Genomic DNA, 17,712 nt, shown 5'->3' with positions numbered 1-17,712 from the left:
TTAAAGGCACATTAACACCAGGTGAAGAGTTTAGTACTTGACCTTAGTAAAGATGTACGAATCTTAGTTGACCATGCCAGAAATGGCTTAACCAAGGTCACAGGTATTTGGAACTAGCAAGAGTGTTAGCTAGAAGGATGAGGTTCACACCACTTTACGGAAACAAACACAGACATCAGACATCCAGAGCACTTAAGAGACCTGTCTGAGCTTCACAGCCATCAGTGAGCCAGAACTAAATCCCGGCCTCCCCCTCCCTGCCCTCGGCCTCACCACCCCTTATGGGGCAATAATGGGGACAATACTTACTGGAGCATGATCTCCAGCCTCTTGCTATAAACGTGCATTTCTAATTTTTTAGAAACCTTTTGTACTGCACCTGGGGAAAAAAAAGCAACAGAGATCAATTTCCAAATTCTTATTTAGAATAGTTCCCGAGTCAATATCAGAACACAGTTACTGATAAGATTTAAGGGGATCAATTATGGAATCCTTCAAGCGACAAACAAACCATCTACCTGCTGAGGCAAACTGCTATTTTCATCCCTTTATCTTTTGTTCTTGTTAAATGCAGAATCACAAAATGACATTTAAGATTACTTTATATTTTATTTGTAATGTTCCTCAAACTTTTCCACATTTCATGTATGCGCGGAAGTGACCTTGTAACTCTAGGACTCCTGGGGCACATCCTGGCTCAGAGATCTCTGGAGCTTTCATTTTACCTAAAACATTATATAACTTTTGCATTCTACTATATATAATGTACTTATACTGATTTTAATAGAATTAATATTTAAAGCCATGTGCCAGTTAGATCACTTAGCTTTCCCTCCCCAAAACACGGTAATCTGACAGTTCAGGAAGATCATCTGGTGTTTCAAGTGTGCCCTGGGACATCAGTTAAGTGCCCCCCAGCCCATCACCAGCAGCAGAACCATGCAGAACTGTCTGGCAGTTCCTTGAAAAGTGAAACATTCAGTTAGCATATGACCCAGCAACTCTACTCCCAGGTACAGACCCAAGAGAAGTGAAAACACATGTCTACACAAAACTTGTACATCGATGCTGAGAGCAACATTATCCATGACGGCCAAATGGTAGAAACAACCCAAATGTCTATCAACTAATGAACGGAGAGACAAAATGTGGTATACAATGGAAAATTATTTCGCCATGAAAAGGAATGAAGTCCTGATTCATGCTGCAACATGGATGAAACTTGAAAGCACTATGCTAAGTGAAAGAAGCCAGTCACAAAAAACCGTGTATTATGATTCCATTTTTATGAAGTGTCCAGAAGAGCTAAATCCATAGAGAGAGAAAGTAGGAGAAAAAAAAAGCAAGCAGATTAGTGGCTATCTTGATTGGGAGCTGATTGCTAAAGAATATGACGTTTCTTTGTGGAGTGATGTAAGTGTTTTCGAGTTGATCGTAGTGAAATGAACCTACTCTGTGGAAAAAAGCCAGGCTGCCATTTCTCCTAAATTATTCTATAAGTCAGACTACAGTTACTCTGATTGCTTTTAATTCATGAGGCTTTTTCCTTTTTTTAAAAAAATGCAGGTCTCACTGGTATTTGTATACATAGCGAAATAATCGCAAGAAGTGCAGTTAACCATCCATCACAACAGTCGCAAAAGGTTTTTTCCTTATGATGAAATAAATAGTTTTGAATTTTAACTGAATATACAATGAACCAGATGCCAGCCAAGAAAGCTATATAATAAAACTTTATACTTTAATTATAATCATTAATTCTATTAAGTATTAAACAAGCATTTAACTGACATGTAAAATCCCATAAAATACATTAAAAAATATCTAAGCTATGAAACTATTAAAAGAAACTTTCCAAACTGAGTGCACATGTATGCATATTTGCCTATTTATCACTAATATTTATGACAAACTCCTCAGATACCTAAGATTATATGTGTACAATGTGAAATCACAGTTATCTATATGTACACCTGCCCCTAGTAGGTGTGCGTGTCAGGACACAGATGTGCTGAAAACAGGTGCAGTGCCAAATGGAAGGACGTAATGGAATAGAAGAACATAAAAGAATATATTTTGAAAATGCTTAAGCTTGGCTGTGTGTCCTTGATGAGAGCAGGGGGATACAGAAATTGAAGGTGGGGCTAAACACACACACACACACACAGATAAAAACACAAGTTGTATTTCCAGAATCTGTACCCAAGTCTCAGCAGGCTGAGAAATGGAAACGGAGCGGAATGCCAGCTAAGAAGAATCAGCCTGTTCACAGAAGGTGCCTCTAGAATAGACCTGGCAAACTTCTGTAAATGGCCTGATCGTATTTGAGGCTTGGTGAGCCACGTGGTCTCTGCTGTAACTAGCCGACTGCTAATGGCCGCTCGGGGAGCAGTAGCAGATGGTATGTAGACAAATGGGCATCGCCGTGTTCCAAAAGAACTTCACAAAAACAGGTGGAGGGCTGAACTTGGCTTGTGGGCCCTGGTTGCTGACTCTGCTCTAAGAAGTTCAAATACCAAGTTTGGCTAGGAGAAAGTCAGTTCGTTACACGATAAATGTACAGGATGAATGTCCTCTACTTCCCCACGTGCAGCCAAAGAAAAGAGGGAGTGTGTCAGTCCTCGTGATATTTTTCATCTTCTGAAGGAGCAAGTCCTGCTTACTAAAAACGCTGTCACCTTGCCCCATGGGTGGCAGCTTTCCAGGCTACTGTAGCACATACACTCCTTGGGGCACTGTCTTCTCTCTTTAAAATTCGTCTCGTCTGCCTTCTCTCACCCTCTGTATCTAATCCAGCAGGAAAGACTACGGGCTTGACCCTCAGCCTATCTCCAGAACCCAAGCACTTTCTGCCACACCCCCACCTGCATGGCCACAGCTCTCCACTGAAACACCTGCTCTTTTTACTTGCCCTCCCAGTCTCTCAATGAGCACCAGCGCAACCCTTTTAAAAACCTTACATTAACACGCTTCACTCAGACTACAAGTCCAAAGTCCTTAAAATGGTCCATAAAGCCCTACACTTCTGCCCCTGCTCCAAACGCTATGCAGCTGCCCCGGCGCTCACTGGACCACCAGCTCCCCGAGGGTAACCATTTGCTGTGTTCGCTGCTGTGCCCTGAGCACCTAGAATAATAGCTGCCCAACAGAAGGTTCTCGGTAAATACTTGTCAAATGAATGTTAGCTTTGCAAGCACCTCATTGCTCCAGAAGAACAGAATCTCCTTTTCTGAATACAGCACAAAGCAGGGACGCACTAGGGAATCCAGGGCCTCCAGCTAATTCAGCACAGTTAACTCATAGAAAAAACCCTCTTCTAGCTTGTTTGCAGTGAATCCCTGGGGAGTGCCCAGATGCTAACCTTAGGAAACAATGTTTACACTGTTGTTATTATTACTAAAAATGGATCACTAATAATATAATAGCCACTGTTGACTAGTACAGATCAGAGTAAAGGCACACTTTCACTTTGGACCAGAGTACTAAGAGAAATGCGCAATATAAAGTCAGACCCATCTATGGTCGCTCACGTGCTGCTTCCTGTTTGACACGGATAAGGCATATTTGGTGATTATCTGTCTTCGCTTTCTAGCACAGTCACTAAGCGGCAGCTTTGTCACAGGTGCAGCTGGCATCTGGACACCAAAGTTGACAGGCTCAGGCCCAACACGCCCTGGGGCCCCTGCCCCACCACACAGCGTGGAAACGGGCTCAGGGTGGCTGAGACGTGACACAGCCCTGAAGACTCCCCAGCATCCTAACCAGCCTAGAAGCACACCATTTTTGCATAGGTGTCTCATACTTCAGAAAAGTACACAAATACCTGACAAAAATACTGACATCAGGTGATTATATATCACAAGACAGACTTCGTTTTATACAAAGGGTTATCAAAATGCAGTGAACAGAAAGGAGTCCGGGAGGTTAAAGCAATTCAATTCCGAGTGTCTGATCTGAACCGAACGAACCTAAGATACAAAGGGAAGGCCTGCTGTGTTCTCAAGGAAGTGGGCATCGATCCTGAAGGGTGTGCCCACTCAAGGCTCTGGGTTTGAGCCGTTCCTTCTTGTTCTCTGCCCTTCATGTCACTGCCCCTCACCGCGCCACCAATCATCGGTGGTGACGTCAGCACAAGGAAGGTCCTCCTTCCCACACACCTCCACCTTGCGCTTTGTCCTTTGTATTTTTATCACCTAAGAAAAATGTAAAATGGGAAAATAAGAAAAATCTGACAACCGCCTTTCGAGCTGTTCTGTCACGCGTGTACTTCTATGCCCGGGGGCAGACTGTGACACTAAGTGAGCATCCCGGGAGAACCCAGGCTCTGCCAGGCGTCTGTGGCTCCTGGACGTGGACAGTGCCCTCCACTATGCTACCCGCACACAGCGGTGTCCACTCCCCACCAGCTAATTCAACAAACACAAGTCATCAGCGGCATCCAGATGAACACTTTTACCATTTTTTACTATTCCTCAAAACAAATTCAAACGCTTACCAGTACCTCAGATGAATAAGTTAGATTCGTCTAAGTATTTATTCGTTTCATTATACAGATGCGGTCAGGTACAAGACAATGGATTATGAAGTATCCAGCAAAACGTTTTTCCTCCTGCAGTCAAAGACTACCTACTTGTTTATTTTTTGTAATTTCAAGGAAGAGAATCATTTTCTCAGAGCACAACCTGGTACCATGAGAAGGGTAAAGGCTGGGAGGCTTCCCCAAATTCTTCATGGGCTACCTTCCATTCCAATGAAGCGTTACACTGAGTTATGTATAAAATAGATACAACTGTAAAGAAATAACACAGATGCCTTCACTAGTGTCTTCTTTGACTGAAAACGGCTACTTAGAAAAGAAAACCCAAAGTGACTGCAAAATTGCCCTAAGGAGGGATTCCATTCTGTTCTACAGGTTTTACTGAGCACCAATAGGGCCACCGATTTTCTTATTAGACTGCTGGCTCAATTCAGCAATATTTTGGAATTTCTGATTAAATTGTTTTTGAGAGGACTTGACTAAGGAATTTTATCTTAGTGTTCAGGGCAACCAGATTTTCGGCAACAGCACAAATAAAGACCCAGGACAAAAAGTAAAATATGAGTAACATGCAGTGTTATGCACATATTTATCTTGAAGGCTACAGGAGTGGAACAAGCAGATTTCAGATTCTAGAATTCTGTCTTCTGCTTTTTAGTTCACAGACCATGGGAGAAGTGAAAGAATTGATAAAAATGCAATCATTCTGTACCTTTCCTTATTTTCGGGTTGGACTGGACTTCCAGGATCACGGTTGTTACTGTATCTGCATACATATCATTGGAAGGGTTTGCCAGCCACTGTGAAGCAAAAGGCAGAATTAGAAAGGTGTGAATAGGGCCGACCACAAAAGCTGTAAGCGCTACCTGCTAATGCACGGAGTGTACATATGGGACTGTGTCCTGCATTTTCACTGACTGAAACTAACCTGAAATTAATAATGCTGGACTTCTCTAAGATGTACTGAGTGCTTCCTCTGTGGCAAGGGCTTTATGGGCATCCCCACACTTGATCCTCAGAACACCTTCATTTTACAGAGGTCACTTGCATGAGGTAACACAGCAGTAACTCAGGTACTGGGATCAAATGCAGATCCCTGAGCACTGGGTTTCATCAGCACACAACATGGGAAGAAGGCAGTATTTTTAAACACTTCCTTTTGTTTCCCACACGAAGCCTAGGACCCTTTGCCCCTGCACATGCCCAGGGCTCCAAGACGGTTTTCCTCCTCTGCCAGATGAATGTGGGACCAGGTGAATTATTTCAGGAACAAGTGCCTTCCCTAATGCGTGAGGGGCGCGTGAGGGGCTCGTCGGTTGAGCGTCCTACTCTTGATTTCAGTTCAGGTCGTGGTCTTGGGGTCGTGAGGTGGAGCCCTGTGCGTGGGCTCTGTGCTCAGCAGGGAGGCTGCTTTAAGATTCTTTCCCTCTACCCCTCTCAAAGCTTGTGCATGTGTACTTTCTCTCTCCCTCTCTCTAAAAGAAATGGCCAAAATCTTAAAAAAATAAATAAAAATCTGTAAGATCAGAACAGCAGACCATCTAGATGGAGAACTTACATAGGATTCTACCTTGAGGCAAAGAACAAGATGAGGTACCTCCCTGGATCATTTGGTTCCAGGATTCACTTTGAAAGTCCTTCTTTAAGCTTAACAGATGCCAAGTTATCAAAATCAACCATCAAATTAATTTGGTGTCTGGGTTCCAAATTCTACCAGTAGGAATTTAAAATTCTAATAGTAGGAACCACACACAATGGTTTCTAGCCTTTGTGTATTTGGGTCAAATTAATATTGCTTATTTGAATTTTCAAAATTCCACTCTTAAGAGTGCTGTGTGACAAGTCTATTTGTTTCAATGTAACAGAATTTGATTTTTATCTTGAAAATGTTAGATATTTTGATATAAGTGAAGACATCCAGCGCTATCACAAAATTAGTTGGGACTTCTCATATGAGACCTATATTCACTACACATACTAGATATTAAGCCTTAATTTAACATTAGTTCCATTTCTTTTTTTTTTTTTAAGATTTTATTTATTTATTTGACAGAGAGAAACACAGCAAGAGAGGGAACACAAGCAGGGGGAGTGAGAGAGGGAGAAGCAGGCTCCCCGCTGAGCAGGGAGCCTGATGCAGGGCTCAATCCCAGGACCCTGGGATCATGACCTGAGCTGAAGGCAGACACTTAACAACTGAGCCACCCAGGTGCCCCTCATTTCTTTTCTTTTCTTTTTAACTAGGCTCCACACCGGGCATGGAGCCCAACGCGAGGCTTCAACTCATGATCCTGAGATCAAAACCTGGGCTGAGACCGTTGAGTTGGATGCTCAACGGACTGAGCCACCCAGTTGCCCTTAATATTAGTTTCTATGTTATTGGAACTATGTAGAAAATGCCCAGCTATGTCATATTTAAAGCTGATTTGGGCAAGAAAAATATGCGCGCGCACACACACACACACATTTTTCCTGATGGAGAAGAAACAAATTTTCTCTACAATTATATGTGAAGTCTTAAAATTTTTTCCCCTCCTTGTTAAGGTAAATGATCATATCTTACTTCTAATACCACCATTCCTGGCTCCTGTATGACAGTGATATTTTTGAATACTTTCAGAGCAGGTTTTTCTTGAATTTCTAATTCTTCCACATCACCTGAAAAAAAGAGTATCAAGATGTATATAATTTTCTAATAATCTTCCAGAGGCATTATTCCTTTGTTTATAGAGACAGCTGAAATAAATCTGATACACAATGAAAAAATTACCCATTTGTGTACTTAGATTTCAAATAACTAAGTAAGTTTTATGTGAACTGCTTGTAGCAACTCAAAGATCTCAACATGTATTTAAAAAACTCATATAACGAGGCAGGATTTACCTTGGACCCTATACATTTTTTCAGTCACGAACTTTGGTGATTGTCAAACATCTGTGTCTATGTAAGAGATTTAGCCGCTAGCGTCTTAAAATTTAACATGAGACTAGTCAACTACTTCCAACTAGTCACTTCTGCCTTCTGTCTTCATAGACTTCATCATTCTACAGGAATATTCTGTTGTTTAAGAGACTTTTCTGGTCCTCCCAGGAACCTCTTAATTAAGGGTTAATTTTATTAGCTTTCTGTATTATGACCTATAATTCTAATATGAGGATCTGAAGTAAAAGAAAAGAAGATTTTCTTTCTACTGGTTTATTTTATGGTTGTATTTTGCTATTTGAATTATGAAGAGCATATTAATATAAAGTATAATTATTCCAGTGTTCCTGCTTATTAGAGGGAATCCACACCTTTTAACTTAAGTCAGTGCCCCTCATTATGTTCATGCCCCAAAATCTCTAGCTCCGAATGGTCTAACATGAAAACAGAATAGGTTTGCTGTTTTACTGGCCTTTGGCCAGTGGTCATGTGTTCTTGTAAAACCTGCTGTATAGACTGGTCCTGATGGAACCAGAAAACTTATTTTCTGAATAAGAAAAAAAAAGATGAAATTTAGCAATAGCATACACTAAAGTGGATTTTAAACACGAGGAGCAAAGATTACTGATATTTTTAGAATTTTCAGTGGATCAAGGATAAGAAGTATAACACAATTTAAAAAATTTATGAGTACACTTTCAAAAATTCCCTGAAGTTGAGAACATGTCCAAGCGAAGTACAAATAAAATTTGTGCAAATTCTGAGATAATTTCCCAAATCAAGTAACATCCTTTCCCAGATATATACTTATCTTACTCAAAAGCAGAAAACAATTAGGTGCATTTTAATAAATACACACACCTGTCAATTTCTGTAGTTGGTAATAGAGCAAATTAAAAGGACCGGTATAGGGAATGGCTTGCGTCTGTTTCACAGTGCTCATGGCCAGGTCAGTATAATCTGAAGAGGAAATAGAATACATACACTTCAAGTAACAATACCAGTCACACAAAATACAATCTGCAATCTACAATTGGCACATACAGGGGGAGAGGGAAGTTAAAGCAAGGTAAACAAGAATATGTTTTTCAGAAAGCGTACAAGGTACTCCTTAATCTCTCCCCACCCTACATTTCCCCCTTTAACTCCCTACGCCCACCCCTGCTCCCCGACTAGTTAGCTTATGCTTCAGCTATAAGACAGCAGCCTCACCGCCCTGAAAACATCGGGTCCCTGCAGGTCTCCAAGCCAGTACCCAGCTGTCCTCTGCTGTCTTCCGGGCTTGGCCACTTCCGACAACCCTTCACCACGCGGCACAAGTGCTCAAAACCTTTCCCGACTCTGCTAGACCTGTCTGTTCTCTCCTCACAAACCTAGGCACTTCTCTACGTCACGCAGCACGGCGACTAGCTCTGGACAAGAACGCTTCTCTCATGAGGCAGCCTCCAGGGGCCGGGGCTATGCTCTGTAGCCCATCTTTAGTGCTCCAGCACCCGGCATGGTGCCTGGCCCAGAGTAAGACCGCACCCACCGCTGGAGAGGGGGACAAGTTATACTGCACCTGCGTGGTGCACTAAAGCTGACCGCCAGCCCAGCTCACAGATGGAACACCTAAACACTGCCATTTCTTATCCTTTCATAAAGCACTCATACTCTATGAGTGCTTGCTTTATTATGCATAAAACGGAGCACAGTTTATTTAATGTGATACCAAATTTACGGCAAAAGTAATGGTGGGGGCGCCTGGGTGGCTCAGTTGGTTAAGTGACTGCCTTCGGCTCAGGTCATGATCCTGGAGTCCCGGGATCGAGTCCTGCATCGGGCTCCCTGCTGCTCAGCAGGGAGTCTGCTTCTCCCTCTGACCCTCCTCCCTCTCATGTGCTCTCTCTCTCTCATTCTCGCTCTCTCAAATAAATAAATAAATAAAATCTTTAAAAACAAAAGTAACGGTGGCCCAGCATCCATATAGACACACAACATAAAGGCCCAGCAAGCGATGTAAAAGTCTAGGTCATAAAGATCAAAATGCGTGAGTGGGGAGTCCAAGGTACTTCAGAAAATAAAAGTACCAGGACTCCACTGTGAAAGGTGGAAAACAGGCTTGTCAAGGGTCAGCAGGAGTGGTCAACCTTAGAGGTGAACTTATGTTCCCAGTTAAGAAAAAAGTCCACAAAGAATTCAAACATTTAAATAGTTCAAGGAAGATTTCTCCCCCCGTTAAGTTATGTGCATTACTAACCCATCAATTTCTATTACTTGGCTGTTACTTAAAATTTGGCCATTAGTAAGAGAAGTTTTCATAGATCTTCTTTCAATGTGAAAATCAATTTATATTTGATAATTAATAGTATACTTACTGGAGAGGTCACAAGGAGAAAGTATGTGATAATTAAAGTTTCTTTTAACAAGTATTCCCGAGACCCGCTGGCCTTGTTCTGGTTTTTTGTCTGCTAAAAAGCCCATGACCTATTTAAAACAAAAAAAAAGGAGGAGAAATTTCCAATTTTGGAAAATGCAATTTTTCAGATACTCAATCCTAATGATGGCCATTAGGCACGTGAAATCAAAAGTTGGACGCTTAACCGACTGCACTGCCCAGGTGCCCCTCTAGTTAAACGAATTTTTAAATGCTGATTATATTTCTTGAAGGTTTATAATGTATAATGTATAACGGCCTAATAAAAACTCTGGGGGTGCCTGGGGGGCTCAGTCAGTTAAGTGTCTGCCTTCAGCTCAGGTCATGATTCCAGGGTCCTGGGACTGAGCCCCGCACTGGGCTCCCTGCTTCTCCCTCTCCCTCTGCTGCTCCCCCTGCTTGTGTGCTCTCTCTGTCTGTCAAATAAGTAAATAAAATTTTTAAAAAAATAAAGCAAAAATAAAAACTCTGAAAAGTCCTGCTGTAAAGAAAGCAGCTTAATTTTGTTCAACTCCGCTTCTCCTAAATTGTCTGACTATAAAATTCTTCCCCCTCCCCAAATCTCAACCAGCAGAGTTTGGGAAATTTAATTCTTAGATTCCTAACTGAATACATTTTTCTATAGGTACAAGGTTGCTTCCACTAAACTGGCCACTGGAAAGTTTTGGGAATAGGAGTTAATTCAGGAGTAAATAAATACAACCATCTGTCCTTTGGCAACAAAAGTCTCACATCTTAACTTAGTTGCTAACTTTTTTTCCTCTCAAACTCAACTGCAAGGAAGGATATTCATCAGTTAGCCTTCTCATATCTGGCTCATTATATATTAAAAGAATTGCTGTAAAGTTGCTCATTAATACATGTCAGATACTTAAAACTTCAGATAAATCATTAAAAATTCCCCTTAGAAGTATCTTAAAAAAAATCCTTAACAGGAGGTACAAATGCAGATGCCCTTACATCATCCTTCTAAAATCTCAGGTAAGATGTTTAACTATTTTAAATTCTGAAAATACTGTATTTCAGCATCAAACATGGACAAATTTTTATAAGTTCTATCATACCACATACATGTTTAAACATATGAGCCTATCTTTGGATTCTTTGGGAGGAGGGCCAGTGGACAGAAATAGTGTATTAGATGTAGTAATAAAACAGTAATGAGTATTTGTTTATTCTCAGACACAGGGAGGAAAAGGAAGTGGAGATGTGGATTACAAAGCTACCAAATTCAACTGCATTAAGATCTAATGTACTTGAAAACTTCCTACATGAAGAAATGAATTAGTAGGACCAGAAGAAGACCTAAAAAAGCATATGGATAAAATTTTTATACAATACTAAGTAGACAGAAATCATCATTAAGGACATTATCTTGCTTTGATGAAAAGTCTGTATTTTTAAGAAGTATACACTTCCCTTTAGAAAAGACCTGGATAAGATTAGAAACCACCACCTTTTACCTTGGCTAGCTTTTCTCCTCTGAAATTCAAGGTCACAGCTTCTGTATTCCGAGGATTATGAACCTCTATGTGAACTTCATCATTGTCCTCATATTCTCGAATCAGGGCTGCTTTCAATCTGGCCATTTCGTTCTGTTCTCCATGGACTAAAATCTACATAGAATGAATTGTAAGAATAGCCAAACTATGGAAAGAGCCAAGATGTCTATCAACAGAGGAATGGATATATATATACAATGGAATATTATGCAGCTATCAAAAAACCCGAAATCTTGCCATTTGCAACGACGTTGATGGAACTAGAGGGTATTATGCTAAGTGAAATAAGTCAATCAGAGAAAGACATGTATCATATGATCTCACTGATATGAGGAATTCTTAATCTCAGGAAACAAACTGAGGGTTGCTGGAGTGGAGGGGGGTGGGAGGGATGGGGTGGCTGGGTGACAGACATTGGGGAGGGTATGTGCTATGGTGAGCGCTGTGAATTGTGTAAGACTGATGAATCACAGACGTGTACCTATGAAACAAATAATACATTATATGTTTAAAAAAAGAAAGAGACGATAGTAGGAAGGGAAAAATGAAGGGAGGGAAATCGGAGTGGGAGACGAACCATGAGAGACTATGGACTCTGAGAAACAAACTGAGGGTTCTAGAGGGGAGGGGGGTTAGGGGATGGGTTAGCCTGGTGATGGGTATTAAAGAGGGCACGTACTGAATGCAGCACTGGTGTTATACGCAAACAATGAATCATGGAACACTACATCAAAAATTAATGATGTGATGTACGGTGATTAACATAACATAATAAAATTAAATTTAAAAAAGTGAATGAATTGTAAGAGAGCACAGGGAAACATCCTCAGTTCAGCTTAATGATGGCCCCTATCTGACTTTAATATGTGCAACAGACATATACTTGATGTTATTAAACGTGACAACTTTGAAGTACCTCCCGTCAATCAAACTTGTACAGTTATTTTCATTCTGTTTGGCTTTAAAAATCCTGAAGTAGAACTATTTTAAGTGAGAGTAAAGACACTTCTACTTCAGATGTTCCCACTAGTGAGATACACAACTTTACGGAAGCTGGACTTTTTCTAGACTTCTATGTTCAACTATAAAGGGCTGCACCACGTGACTTCTGTAGCCTCTGCCAGCTTTAGACGTAGGATTCTTCGACGAAACCATTGCTACTCTTACTAATGCAGAGAACACCCACAGTTTTCTTTAGGTTTCTTAATACAAGACCTTCAAAAGAAGATTTTTATGGGGAAAGAAAAAGACTTGATATTTTCTTCCGTTTATTATAGTAACACCAAATGAAATAGCCTTTGAGGGGTATTTACAACAACTGTATTAGATACTGGTCTCTTCCCACTCACTTCTATAATCTGTATTTTACAAGACAGATCATTCTTAACCTACAGACTCCTGGTAGATGATTTCCGGCCTGGGTTCACAGAAGCCTACCTGGCATCACTTGTAGGCAGAGGCACATGACCGCGTAAAGAGCCCGGCCTTGAGGCCTGGCTGCTCAAACACCGGTCCTGGCTCCACAGGTGCTTCCTAGCTACGGGAACTCGGGCAGGTTACTTAACATCTCGGTTTTCTCATCTACAAATGGTTGTTGGTTGTAAGGAGTAAGCAAGTTGATGCACGTAGACCAGAGTACAGAGCGCCTGGTTGGCTCAGTCAGCAGAGCACGTGACTCTTGAGCTCGGGGTTGTAAGTCTGAGCCCCACGTCAGGTGCAGAGATTACTTAGAACATGCGTACAGTACCTGGCGCATGGTAAATAATAAATGCTAGCCGTTACCTATGGTTACCACTGACACTATTGTTATTCTATCACGTAGATATACTTTTGCTGACCTGGTTATTGAAGGAAGGTAAGCATCGAGTTCAGTCCTGCCAGCAGAGAGAGAGCCTGGAGAGCAATGAAATGGGACTGAGGATGAGGCGGTGAGCGCCGAGAGAAAGGGCGCCGCAGCACTTCCTCCCCGGCTTTAACATGTGGGAGCGCTCCCGTGAACCACGTCCACTAGGGAACCTCTGTGAGGAGCCTGCACTGTGACGAAATTCACAAAGCTAAAAAGCAGATGAGGGATTTTTCTCCACCCAAGACTCTGCTTATCGAGTAAGGGCCACTGGCAAATCCCTGTGAGGACTTCCAGGCTAGAAAGAACTCAAAAATTAACAGAGGAGCACATGAAAGGACGCTCAACATCATCAGTCATTAGGGAAGTGAGAATCAAAAACCACAGTGAGATACCGCTTCACGCTTATTAGGAGTGGCTGTAATTACAAAAAGGCAAACAACAAGTGTTGGCAAGGATATGGAGAAATCGAACGCTTGCGCCCTGCTGGGGGGATGCAGAATGGTGCAGCCACTTCGGGAAGTTGAGTGACTCCTCCAAAAGTTAACAGAATGACCCTACGATCTGGCGAGCCCACTCCTTCGTGTATATTCAAAAGAAGTGAGAACAGGGACTCACACAGATACTTAGAGGCCAGTGTTCACCGCAGCATGCATATACCACGTGCATGTGTGTGGTCTATACATACAACGGAATGTTGGTCACCCACACAGAAGAAGGGAGTTCTGATACGTGCTACAATATGGATGGACCTTGAGCACATTCTGTTAAGTGCTGTAGGATTTCACCTTCATGCAATACCTAGGCCAGGCATATTGAGAGAGACAGAAAGTAAACTGGAGGTTGCCTAGGGCTGGGGAGGAGGAAATGGGGAATTTTTGCTTAATAGGTACAGTTTCTCTTGGTTGCACAACACTGTGAATGTGATTCATGCCACGGAACTGCACACTTAAAAATGGTTAAAATTGCAACTTCTATGTTATATATATTTTACCACAATGAAAAAACTTTTAGGAAAAAAAACTAACAAAAGGCTATTTCATCTAAACTACTTTTCAATAAGTCTAGAAAGGGCACTTCATCTGTTTCCACATACACGTTCCCCAAGTGTCTGTTGATTAAAAATATGTATATTTTTTTAGCTTTCCTTTCTTATTCCCTCCCCAGTCCCACTAAAATAGAATTGTTATTTTCGTATTACATGAAACTTAAAAAATATAAACAGATCACATCACTAAGGAGCTATGTGATTTCATATCTATTTGGATCTTTAATTTTTTACTATTATATGATTTGTCTTTCTCTCTTTCCGTATTATTAAGCATTTACTCCATGCCAGGCACCGTATTACATGCTTTAGATCTATGTTCTCTCATCCCTTCCTCACAATTACCTTACGAGGTATCATTATCACCCCTATTTACAATTGGGGCACAGAGAGGTTAAGTAACTTGCCCAGGGTTACCCAGCAAGTAAGGGGTGGAGCTGGGATTCAAAACAAGCAGTCACAAGCAAAGCCCATGCTCTTAAGTTACTGGGGAGGCTGCAGAAAATGAGAGAAAGAGCATTGGAGTTGGGCCTGGGGGATCTGATGAGGGACCTCGGGTAAATGGAGACACAGTGCACAGCTTGCCCAACTCAGAGGGGAGCTGCAAAGGTCAGGTCCAAGTGCTCACAGAAGCCTTCTGCAAAAAGGGCTACCTTAATGACAGGCAGTGTTTGATTTGAAAACCAGGTGCAGTTTCTTGGGTCTGTTTCCTTCCCCTTTAACGTTATAAATCAAATTAATAGACTAACCACATGAGGCGGTTTCAAAGCACGAATGAATTCACTGGTTTGCTGGTAATCTGTGTGAGCAGAGAAAGAAATGTAATCAACAGACATTTTCAGTGGTAACTTCTGTCCAGACATGGTAGTGATTTCTTCTGGCTCAGACATGATATGCTGTTAAAAAAAAAAAATAAAAATAAAAGAAACAAAACAAATAAACTACCCAATCAGAAAAGAAAAGGTACATTTTCTACTTGTTAATGCAGCCACAAACTCTTATATTAAATTTGGGACCTTTAGCACAAAAAGCCTTCTAACAATTTACTTAGTAAATATCAAATACTTATTTTCTTGGTTGAACAAATATTTAATCAGGAAAGTAAGCAAGTTAACTAAAATTCAATGTACTTGGAGTATTGAAGTGGCAACTGTAACTTATGACCAGAAAGGCAAACTTGGATTCCCAGCTATTCTCCTGTTCTAAAAAGTCACTTTTCAGACAGGTGTGTTTCTGTTCTGGAAATCTATTTTAAATACATAGCCAACACTGTCTGTGTGACTTAGAGAATACGCTAAAGTAATAAAAAATGGTCGAAATGGAGAATCACGAGGTATTTTTAAAAATAAGTTCTAGAAGAGGAGAGAAGAGGACGTGATGCTTGGATGTTCAGAAACTGCCTCTGGAGCTCTGCACGCATTTCCTACCATGTGTACATCCCTAAGAGTCAACATCAACCGTTGTGTATCAACAGGAAGATGGGCAATCGACCCAAACACCTTCTGTGACCTTTCAAGAGAACACACACTGGCAAACTTCTTCTTCACTGAATGAGGGTATCCATGTTTTTGCGTCTGTCTCAAATAGGTTCCTTTCCACAGTTTTTACTGCGAATAGATGGGTGCTTCTCAGGCTTTAATGGGCCGCTTTAATGGGCCACCTTGGCAATTCTGATTAGAATAACACGGTGGTTTAAGACCATGGCTGACCTTGGCAAGCGTCCCTTCCACACAGTACCCTGCTATAATGACGCCATTCCTCTTATCCGTGCACCAGCTTTCAAAGAGCTCTCTGGATAAGCCGCTCTGCATCATGCCTGGGGAGGCCATGACGACGCTGGGGCCAATGTCATCAAAATGATCCATGCTCTAAGAGGGGAAGAGGGATGATAAAGGCATGCTGAGTACCAGGGTTAGGTAAGGCATTCCTCGTTTTTAAAGAAGAACAAAAAGCTAGGTAAAAAGATTAATCACATTACTGAAAGGGCCTCCATGAGACTAGTAAACATTTTAAGTCCAATTTCTAAGTTCCTAAACAAGGTAGGCTAGGAATGAAAGGAGAACAAAGTGATAAAAGGCAGTTAGTTCACACTGACCTTCTAAATCTCCTACTGGTGTTAATGGGCTATTAGGACCATTTTCATTGCTAGGGAGGTGGGCAGAAAAAAAGTAAGAGTCAAAACGGCTTTCTATCCGCCCAAGATAGAACTCTGAAAGAATTTTCCCCTCACAATGGCCTTGCGTGCTTCATGAAGATTTTGAGCCGGCCTAGAAATCCAACCGGAAAGTTCAACATTGTTTCTAGGGAAAACTTGGCTCTAACTCTTAAAAATTAACTTAAAAAATAATACTTCATGAATAGAGCCCATTTATAACTGGAAGATGACTTATAACTTGAATTATCAGGGGCATAATTAAGATTAAAGCATTAATTTTAATAAAAATATTCTTCTAAAACTATTTTTTTAACTAAAGAAAATCAGATTTTATTGTTTATTGAATGCTCTACAAAAGTAATGATAAAAGTTTTCATACATGGAATTTGCAGTGGGAATCAAAAAGATTAGGTTAGAGTAAGAATAGAAAAACTTAATATATAATGTAAGATTATTTTTCTCATCAGGACTTCCTGTTTCCACGGCAGAGAGACCCAACTTAATCAGCAATAGTAAATACTGAGAATGTATGCAGACTTGGAACAAGTGGCAAAAACTGTTAAGCAGAAAAGAATGCCAGGTGCTAAATTTTTGTGTTCATGAAGAAAAATGGTGCCTTGTAGAGAAACAGCGAGACTTCAGCAAGAAGGACTGGGCCTCAGGATCAACGGCAGTAGCTGTGAGCACTACCAACTCATCTGTGTTTATGGGTCCTTCCTCAGCACTCACCTTGAGGTTACTAATGTGCTTGAAAACAAAGGGATTATTGATGTTGATCTGTTTGCGAATTTTGTCATTCATGGCATTTACATACGTCTGGTACACTGCCATGCACTTCTTGGCCAAAGAGGACGCATAGTATATGGGAATATCATGGAGTTCTGGGTGATTCTGCCAGTACTCATCTAGGGAGATTTTATAAGAAACAAATTTCATTTTGTTGTGAATACAGTTCAAATAATATATAGTTATATATTATTATAGTATATAGTTCAAATAATAAATAAGAAATTCTGACAATTTATAGTTCAAATATAGCTCAAATAGTATATAGTTCAAATAATAAATGAATTATAAGAAATTCTGACAACCAAGAAATACAGCATAGAATTATGTATATACAGAAGTATTTATACCCATATATATTTATACAACTATATATATATTTCCCTCTCACAATTTTTGTAAAAGACTAATTTATGTGTTAATAGCAAAGATATCAAGGTTTGGACCCCCTGGGGTGTTAGAAATACAATTTGTAATTATAAGCACACACGACAATTTGTTCA

The 17,712-nt window shown here is 40.8% G+C and overlaps 1 protein-coding gene across 2 annotated transcripts in view; it reads right to left on the bottom strand.

Moving 5' to 3' along the window:
• Positions 1-17,712, bottom strand: part of CPSF3 (cleavage and polyadenylation specific factor 3) — a 43,820-nt gene that overhangs the window by 5,305 nt on the left and 20,803 nt on the right. For both annotated transcript variants that reach the window (XM_073896980.1, XM_025867712.2), the window contains exons 8-16: positions 17,153-17,328; positions 15,978-16,136; positions 15,018-15,164; positions 11,339-11,491; positions 9,817-9,925; positions 8,321-8,419; positions 7,101-7,195; positions 5,250-5,337; positions 310-379 (exon numbers count right to left, since the gene is read on the bottom strand). In XM_073896980.1, the coding sequence (XP_073753081.1) occupies positions 310-379; positions 5,250-5,337; positions 7,101-7,195; positions 8,321-8,419; positions 9,817-9,925; positions 11,339-11,491; positions 15,018-15,164; positions 15,978-16,136; positions 17,153-17,328 (1,096 nt within the window). The remainder of the gene's footprint in view (positions 1-309; positions 380-5,249; positions 5,338-7,100; positions 7,196-8,320; positions 8,420-9,816; positions 9,926-11,338; positions 11,492-15,017; positions 15,165-15,977; positions 16,137-17,152; positions 17,329-17,712) is intronic.

Source organism: Callorhinus ursinus, unplaced genomic scaffold (genome assembly GCF_003265705.2).
Source record: "Callorhinus ursinus isolate GAN/ISIS: 27379988/994484 unplaced genomic scaffold, GSC_fseal_2.0 scaffold10, whole genome shotgun sequence".
Lineage (NCBI taxonomy): Eukaryota > Metazoa > Chordata > Mammalia > Carnivora > Otariidae > Callorhinus > Callorhinus ursinus.
The sequence above is the reverse complement of the archived record's forward strand: the minus strand, read 5'-3'. Positions and strand labels throughout refer to the sequence as shown.